This window comes from Triticum aestivum, chromosome 1A, assembly GCF_018294505.1.
Source record: "Triticum aestivum cultivar Chinese Spring chromosome 1A, IWGSC CS RefSeq v2.1, whole genome shotgun sequence".
In the NCBI taxonomy this organism is placed as follows: domain Eukaryota; kingdom Viridiplantae; phylum Streptophyta; class Magnoliopsida; order Poales; family Poaceae; genus Triticum; species Triticum aestivum.
This window is the reverse complement of record NC_057794.1, coordinates 595,113,615-595,122,775: the sequence shown is the minus strand read 5'-3', so window position 1 is coordinate 595,122,775 and position 9,161 is coordinate 595,113,615. Positions and strand designations below refer to the sequence as shown.

Here is a 9,161-nt window from a genome sequence, read left to right as displayed (position 1 = left end):
CGGGCGTGGACTTTCATATTTTCCTCCGCGGTGGAGTACGGTCAGTCAATGTAAATTGCTAAGTGCACACAGAGAACAAATTAGGTTAAGGCTAGCCGTTAGATTGAGTTTATTAGGACTAATCATGCGGTCATAATGTATCGGTGTACGTTTTGTGCGGTGCACTTAGAGAAGATAATGTTTGCTCTTTTATAAGTAGTATAGATAAAACAAAATATACATGAAAAACCAATTTTTTCATTATTTTGAAAAAACACAAATTGAAAAAGTATTTGTGAATTAAAAAAATAAAAAAATAAAAAAGATTCACAAACTTCGAAAAAGTGAGCGCATCTAAAATATTCATTAATTAAAACAAAAAATCGAATTTAAAAATGCTCACTATTTTTTCTCTTCACTCGGACCAGTCCGCCTAGTCGACTTCTTGTATTTTTTGTGAGTTGTGTATCCAGTCCAATAATACTATTGTCAAGTATCTTTAGGGATGAAGATCTCGGCAAGATATGAAGTTCTTGAAGAATGAAAAAAAACCGATCTACTTCTTTTTGGTATTTTAGACTAAATTCTTTTGTTCCTCGATACTCAATCAAACCCTCTTTTTAAAAGATGGAATCTTCCTCTGGGCTCTCGTATTCGTCCTCTGAATCTTCTTCTGAGTCTTCCTCTAAAGTACCATATTTTTCCTCTGCGCTTTCCCCTGGGCTGCCATATTCGTACAAAAATAGTTCATTAATTTTAAAAGGCGTAAATTTAAAAAAATCTCATGAATTTTTAAAAATAAGTTAATGCGTTTAAAAATGGGGAATTGCAAGAATAGAAAAATAATAAATCAAGACAGAGAAATTCGGTTGAAGACTTCTAGAAGCTTCAAAAAACCGATGCAAGCCTAAAAAACCAAGTAGAAAGCGTTTTCTTCATCCGGAATAACTGACGCCCATACGGATGCATCGATCTAATCTAACACTAAAATATGTCAAGGTACAAACGTCAATGAATTCCGGAGTACATGGTCCGGCGTGGGCGCTGTCTACCGAAACAACACTAACCGGCGCTAAAGGTGTCATACTCTTTTTTTTTAGACATAAAGGTGTCATACTCAGCTCAACCGAGTATGCTTCATGGTCCAGGCCCAACCAAGTGAACTTTCTAGATTGGGCTTAGGCCGCTCCAGGTATCCTGGGCCGATTCTTTGCCTTGGGGCTTAGCGTCAGTCTCTCTTAATTTGACCTCCTTCATTTGAATGATCCAGGCCGGCAGGCCGCTACGTGTTCGTGGTAGTTCTAAAAAAAAAACGTGCTCGTGGTGGAGATGGAAACGAAGGCCACGTCGGTGGTGGCGGACTCCAAAGGAATAATACGTTTCTTCTAAAAAGGAACGAAAGGTATAATACGTGGTGGGTCGTTGCAGACCAAACCCGATCCGATCCGGAAAACTAGAAATCGAAACTAGCTAGGATTAATAGCCATGGCGGCGGCGGCGGCGGCGCTAAGGCTCGGCGGTCGCATGCTGCTCCGACGAACTCAAGAGCAAGGGCGGCGCGTCTTCTCGGATCCGCAACGGCGGCTCTTCGCGGACACGAGCGTGCGTGCAACCTTGGATTGAATGTCGTGCTGCGATGAAAGATTGTATCTATCTATTTTGTGGTCGATCATCATCGTTCATATTCTTCACCCTGCATGCATGCAAGCAGGCCACCGCCCCTGAGGGGAAGCAACCTCTCGCGATCCGCTTGGCGGAGATGAAGGAGAAGAAAGAGGAGCTTTACAACATGGGCTTTTCTTTGGCAACCGAGTACAATCTCCCTTGCGGTGTCGGCAGAGAGAACAAACAGCTGCTGGAGCTGCTCTCGGTGCAAGTCCAGCCAAGGCCCAATGATGTCTACTGGTTTGTTCTTTGCTTACTACGTACTGTATAAATTATTATATCATGTCATTGTCATGTCGTTTCTCATGGATGGGTCGCTTGATTATTAACTAGGATGCGGCGGCGGAGGATGGAGAGGATGAAGCGATTCGTGAAAATTTGGGGGGTATTTACTCTGGTGTGTACGACTGTGGACGGCCTGCAGATGTTGAGCAAGGAGATACGTACGCCTCAAACCAAGGAACGGGCTGGATGACTTCAACGATTGGTGTTACATGAAACATGACTGGTGGAACGGCCGCTAGCTACCTCAACTCCTTGTGCATGCATCCTTGTAGCTCAAGATCCATGATGAATGCTCCCCTTCGGTTTTAGCAGAGGGCTCAAGGTGAATGATCAATATCCACCCACTAGGTCTAGTTATAATTAAGTTTCTCATGTTCCGATCACTCTGCAAGACCTAATCCTTTGTGATTGTTTACTATAGTTTGTCGATAAATCGTCTCAATTATCCCCTTGACTTTTACTAGAAAGTATGTTTTTTCGTCCATCCATTCATCATGTTGATAACTTTTGGTCCCTTGGCTATCAAACTGTACAAAACCCAAACTAACAAAATCGGTTACTTTTGGTCACTTTCCCGACTAGGTCCACTATGTAGGTCAGGTGATCGAAGACTGAGGGTTGGGTGATCACTTCCAAAACACTCCAAGGCCCTGCCGAAATCTCTATTACAGGGAGGTCCCTAAAACCCTACATGTAGGCGTTCCCGCTCACACCCTCGCCCTACCACGCCCGCCTCTTTCCTGTTGCAATGACGATGATGGCGTGCATCTGCTGCCATGCACCGACACTTTGACACCCACCTCCGTACAGTAATGCCCCATATCTCCCTAGTGATGTCCCTCATCGCCTGCCCATCCCAAACGCCACAGCAGCACGTTGCCATGCCTCCAGATCCCGATACCCGCAGCAAAGCCAAGCAACATCGCCCCCACCATTGTAGTCGAAGGTTATTTCCATTTCCTTTTGATTCAAAGTCAATTTGAAATGGATGGTTCATATGTCAATTTCCAAACGTAAGTTTATATGCATGCCCACATCTTAAATGGATGATTCATGTGTATGTTGTTCATATGTGATTTAAAAAAAACTAGAATGTGTATATGTGAAGCCAATTTCATTTGCAATGTGCATGAAGTCATGAATATCAATGTCGATTATATTGTATTTATTCCCCGCAAAAAAAAAGTGTTTAGGTGGTAATGGTAATGAAGTGTTTGTAATGGATGGAGGAGATGCTTCTTAATGTCAATATGAGGTGCCATACTTTCTTTTTAGATCTTCTTGGAGGGCCATGCTACCAGTAAGAGGGATGAAAAGCAACTGCTTGTTTTTTCATGCATTTCAGCAGCTCAGCAGGCTGCTATATACTACTCCCTCCGTTCCTAAATATTTGTCTTTTTAGGATTTCAAATGGTTACCACATACGGATGTATATAGACATATTTTAAAGTGTAGATTCATTCATTTTATTCTGTATGTAGTTACTTGTTAAAATCTCTAGAAAGACAAATATTTAGGAACGGAGGAAGTATTTGGCATGGCAGGAAGTTGACAGCACTACTTGTTTCGGCATCTCTCCTCACCATGCACAAGCACTCATCTGTACTCCTAGCTAATCGTATTTCATGCATTTCAAAGACGTGGGGCACCAGCAAGGCTGAGGCGTGTTTGTGCTCGCGGCTTGCAGCACCGAGGAATAGAGACTGCGCCCAGTGGTGCCATGGCCGAGACCGAGGCTGCCTAACACGTGCTGGTGGAAGCTCCGTCGCACGACAACCGTGGGGCGCACGGCCTTGACCAAGACAGTGACGAGCATGGTGATTGGTGAGCATCACAAACGTGCCGAGGGATGAAATTTATCCAGTCTGATTTGAAGTGCTTTACAATATAAATTTATCCAGTTTGGAGAACTCTACACTGCAACAAATGAAAATGCCAAAATATCAACAGCTGAATTTATCAGTTTCCTGCGCTCTCTTTTTCCCACAAAGCCTTGAGGTGCATGCAAGACAGCATTTTTTCCGAAAAGGACGATGACCCCCGGCCTCTGCATCATCAGGGCGATGCATGCATGCAGCCATCGAGACCTTACAAAGCAATATATCAATAAGTCTGAAGCCAATATCTCGACAACTTATGTCGCTACTTCTATCAACTTGAAGAAACCTCCCGCACCTCCCGGGTCGCCTCCGCTCGGGTGACTCCGGAGGTTCCAACAAACCCTAGCCAAGCCCTCCCCCAGCCTGATTCCCCTGGCCGCTGCCGCCACCAACACCGGCGGCGCCCGTCTCGCCGAAGGCGGAGGGCAGAGGAGACACGCAATTGTGGTGCATCTGTGCGGAGATGCACGGCGAGGGATGCACGTGTGAGGTGGTTTGTGGAGATGAAAACGAGGTGCGGCGGCCTTGGGCGATGGTGGATCGGACGTGGACGGCACTCGGCGGCGCGATGTGAAACGTTGCTGCGATGGCGTGTGGCGGCGGCAGCGAGCCTGTTTTGGGGCCGATCTAGGCTGACGGGACATGGCCATTACACGCATCGGATGGATGGGCGGTTGTTGACAAGTGGAGCGCTACACCAGCGCAATGCGACGCAACCACGCTCGGGGGTCGATGACGTGGCCCTCTTTGGATCTGGGCCCAATGGGCGGTGGCTGCCACTCGCGTCTGGATGCTGGGCAGGCGCGTTGGAAGCCTTTTGGGTCAACTGTTCGACAGTGCGCTCAATTTCAGCGCCGGATAACCAGCGTGGTCGGCGAGTTTCGTCTTCTCCTCTACAACCGGCCGGTGGCGTGAGGGCTGTTGGCTCCGCCTGAATAAAGGTGGTTTGGCCCTGCTAATCTTCGAGCGCCAGGTCATCGATCTACTTCATGCGGCCTCCTCAATCTGTACGAGTTCCGATCTTCCTCTCGGAGATTTCCGCTAATTGGCGCATGGCGTCATTGGATATCTAGATCGAAGTCGATCCGGTCGTGCACTCCCTTATCTTCGTCCAGTGAGGCTTCATGAGGGCATGGCGCAAAGCTTCGCCTTTTTGTCAGTGCCATGGGACATGTCTAAATATAGATTTCCATGGTATTGACAGAGGTGGAGAAAGTCATGGTGGTTGTGATCAGAGATTTGTAATGTTGGAGAAGTGTATTGGTGGCAATGAAGATTGGCGGCACAGGTTCTTCCAGTGTGTCGGGTGGTGACTTGCAGCAGCGGCCTTGGCAAGGGGGTCGCAGCACATGTGGACTGCATATTGGGTGGTGCTTCTCGATTACTGAGTCACGATTTCCAGGGTAAAAACCCAAGGTCTGACCTTCATTAGTTGTGCCTGGCAATGGCCTTGCTGAAGGCGTTGTTTTGTGAACTCTGACTTTCTCTAGGGTAAAAACTCAAGATCTTTGATCTGGCGACATCAATGTTTGTGCATTGTTTCCTTCTTGGAGACGCCATTTTTAGATAATCTCTTTTGTGGTTTGGGTGTTGTCTTCGGCGGTGGTTAGAGTGTTGTTGTTGTTGCGAGTGTTTCATCACCGTGGGCAGGGTCTTTGTTTTCTATTTCTCTCTTTTTTATTTATTTTTCTTGGTTGTATGCATCCTTGAACTTTGGACATCTTGTTGGTGCAGAGGCTGGGTGTAATTGGTATGTTCGCGATTTTAATATATACCCTTTATCGAAAACCAACTTGATGAGGGGGTGCGGATTGTCTGAGCCGCATACCCAAACCTCACACCAAAACCACACATCTAAAGCCGGAAGCCCCAACCAAGCCGCATTGCCGGGTCTGGGGCACACACCGGTCCGGCGCACTGTCAGTGTCACCGCACGCGCATGCTACAGAGGCTGCCGCCACCTTCTTCCACCGGTCCATCTTCGGAGAATTTACTGGCGCATCGACCTTGCCAGGCCTAGCTGTCGTCGACGTCACCAGCACACCTGACAATGCCACCATCTTGCGCTCGTCCATCATCACACGCTCACCGCCGAGACCCACCGTTGTCGATGTGCCAGATGCCAGCCGCTCCTCCTTCGCGAACACCACCTGCTGCCACTAGTCCCATCCCCTCCGGCTCCAGTTCCTCTAACCGAGCACCGGAACGCCCCAGACGGCACCTCCAAGAAGGGCACAACACACGTAGTGCCACCGTCACCCAGTTTGAGGAGATTTTGGGTCTGCACCCGGGCATGGGGTCGGGGTGGAGGGTAGGGACCTCGAGGGCGCCTGGAAGGAGGAGAACAACGACCTTGGTCATTGCCACCGTCGAGATGATCTAGCCATCCAGAGTTTCCTCCAATCCGATGCCACCTCTACCAGCCCCAGCGAACGCACCGAGGCCAACGATTGAGACCGCAAGCCACCAAGTGCAGCGAGAGAGAGGCTCCAGTGGGGAGGAGATCCATAGGAAACTCACCGCCCACACGGTCAAGATGCCGTCCATCCACCACCCGTGAGCTTCGCCAGCCAAGGGCGCCGCCGCCACAACTACCGGGGCCACCGCCCCAGGTCCAGATTCCTTCGGTCCGATGCCACCTCTACCAGCCCAACGAACGCACCGAGGCCAACGACTGAGACCGCAAGCCACCAAGTGCGGCGAGAGAGAGGCTACAGTGGGGAGGAGATCAACAGGAAACTCACCGCCCACGCTGTCAAGACGCCGTCCATCCATCACCTGCGAGCGCCGCCAGCCAAGGGCGCCACCGCCACGCCTACTGGGGCCACCGCCCCAGGTCCAGATTCCTCCACGAGGACCAAAATGACGAGAACCGCCACCGCAAGGAGACCCGCACTGCATGGACCTCGGCGCCCGCGCATGCCGTTGTCGGGGGGGATCTGGGCGCCCGCGGCGCCTGCTGATCCGGGAGAGGGAGGAGAGGCCCTCTGCCGCCGCCATCGCACGCACGGGCTTTATCCGACGCCGACCACCGGCAGCGGCGGTGGGGAGGTGGGTCACTGGGGGAGGTCTCGGCGGCAACTGTTGGAACCTACCGTGTCAGCCCATGAGGGGGACTGAAGCGAGAGGAGGGAGCCGCAAGGTCAACCCTCATACAAGATAGCGTGACAGTCAAAAGCTTTAGATGCTTCCTTTTATACAAAATTTCACGGAAAACAACACCAAGAAGTCATTGAGAATTGACACAAAGCAGAAAGTGCTGAGGCAACTTCCAGCAGTGGTAATCCATCACACAGCAGTGTTGAAACTTCTTTCCCATCACAAGGCTCCCTCGAGAAACCACCGGTAAGCACACGAATTAGGAGCTCCGCGCTGCGGGGTATCAACTGACCAGACTTGTTCAACAGCTCATTTTAATCATCTAGATACATTCTCTTTTATTCATTTTGATGACAAGTATTTTCCGGACGGAGGAAGGGAGTAGTTTCCAACTGCCCAATACTCACATCACGAAGGCCAAACAGATTGTGTAAACCAGCAAAGTTCCTCACTTCCACAAAGCTTGAGCAATGTGCCATGCATACAAGGAAACAAAGCGGGGGAGACGGTATCATCGATCGGCTGCAGGGAGATGTTCAAGAACCGTAATAAGCCAGGACCATTGTTTCTTGTGGTAACTTGTTAAACTAACAAGTAGTAGATGTTGCAGATCCCACGTACCTCCCCGGGACTTGAGACACGCCGCTACAAGGGCATGAAGATCGGACAGCTTGCGTCTTATTTTATTTATTACTGTTCTGCTTCGACTCCGCTGTTGCGGCTATGGCGAGCAGGTGGTTGCATCCTCCGTTCTGAATTATTCGTCGCAGAAATAGATGTATCTAGATGTATTTTAATTGTAGATACATCAATTTCTGCGACAAGTAATTTGGAACATAGGGAGTCTGGCAGGGGTGGTGGCCGAGAGGCTGCCGGAGCTGGGGAAGAAAGCCTTCCTGGCGCTTGATTCTCGCCGTATGCCGCCATGGACGCGAGTTAGCTTAGCTACAGTTGCGCTGGCTATCGCGGAAACGTGATAGCGGGGAAGATAGTAAAAGGCGCTAAAGATGAGCGGAAACAGACAGTGCCTTACTGGTCGGATTTAAGAGGCGGCGCGGGGTCTAGAGGGCGTACGTGGACGGTAATGAGGCTGTCGGCTCTCGTGTACAACCCGGGGCAGCCGGAGCGCGCTCATGGCATGCCGGCAGCATGGTCACCGCGTGCACTAGCGCACGGGGACACGCATGCCTGGCGCATCTTGTCTGGGGTGTCGACCAGACCCCCAGTAGGTGGTCTATGCCACTGACAAGTCTAGAACAGCTCTTGGTTGGTCCTGCTGATCCAAGTAAGGTTCTGGACAGATATTTTCAAGAGTTACTGGAGCGAAATGGTTTGGTAAATGGAACTGAGATTTTGTGGTAAAACTTTCAGGCCATTTGATAAAAGGGATTTCTATTCTTGTGTCCCTCGTTCCTTAGTACTCCCTCTAGGCCAAAAAAAATAATTCATAATAGGCCTCTAGTTGTTAGGTGTCTTTCTTCAGACACAGGTCTTTGCCTTGGTAGAGATGTTCTTTCCAGGTCAAGTGTGAATCCATTCACAATCCTCTCTGCAAAATGCTGCTGATTAAATAAAAAAAATCTTCCATGTTTAAAAAAAAAAGAGCCCAAGATGCAAGGCGCTGATAGCAGCGAGGATGGAGAATCATGCCACGAATTTGATGAAGCGGAAATGTCGATGGCCGCAGCCGGAGCGCACGCAAGCACAGGCGGGTCCTGCAGCGGTGCCATGCCACGAATTGGTGCACACAGCAATCATCTCCTCTGTCGGCGAACCTAAACCAACTCCGGCTCCGAATTAGCACGGCGACCCGTCTGGATTCAGTTGGTTCGGGTCGAGCAAAAAGAAAAAAGCACCCAACCGATAGACGCATTTAATCCGGGTGTCAAGTTTGTTTGTTTTTTAAGAGGAAAATAATAAAGTCCGTGGCGCGGCAAATCCGGCCAGACAAAATGATCACCCGCGTGGTTCGCGTCGGCATAGTTCATAAAACATCTAGATCAAGCATCACCTTTTGCGAACCAAACTCGTGTCTCCTTGGTAATAAGTTTTTCGGAAAGGAGGGCGAGGGAAGGGCCAAATGCTGTTGCTCGTTGGAGTTGGCCTTTCAATCTTGTGCTCTTCACAAGGGTGCAGCGCCGGCCTCTGCACTGACCATGAGACCTCAACTTGCACTTCTTCTGCACAGCGACAACTCTGTCCTCATGATGGCATAGCATGGACAAAGAGACGGCCCGAGAAAAACAAATCAAC

General features: G+C 49.5%; 1 protein-coding gene across 1 annotated transcript; it reads left to right on the top strand.

Annotated features, from left to right (window-relative positions):
• Positions 1–1,361: 1,361 nt before the first annotated feature.
• LOC123183525 (uncharacterized) lies at positions 1,362–2,397 on the top strand. The gene is made up of 3 exons (XM_044596276.1): positions 1,362–1,581; positions 1,691–1,884; positions 1,978–2,397. Exons 1-3 carry the CDS (start codon positions 1,465–1,467, stop codon positions 2,117–2,119), a joined length of 453 nt encoding a protein of 150 aa, XP_044452211.1. The 5' UTR covers positions 1,362–1,464; the 3' UTR covers positions 2,120–2,397.
• Positions 2,398–9,161: the final 6,764 nt, after the last annotated feature.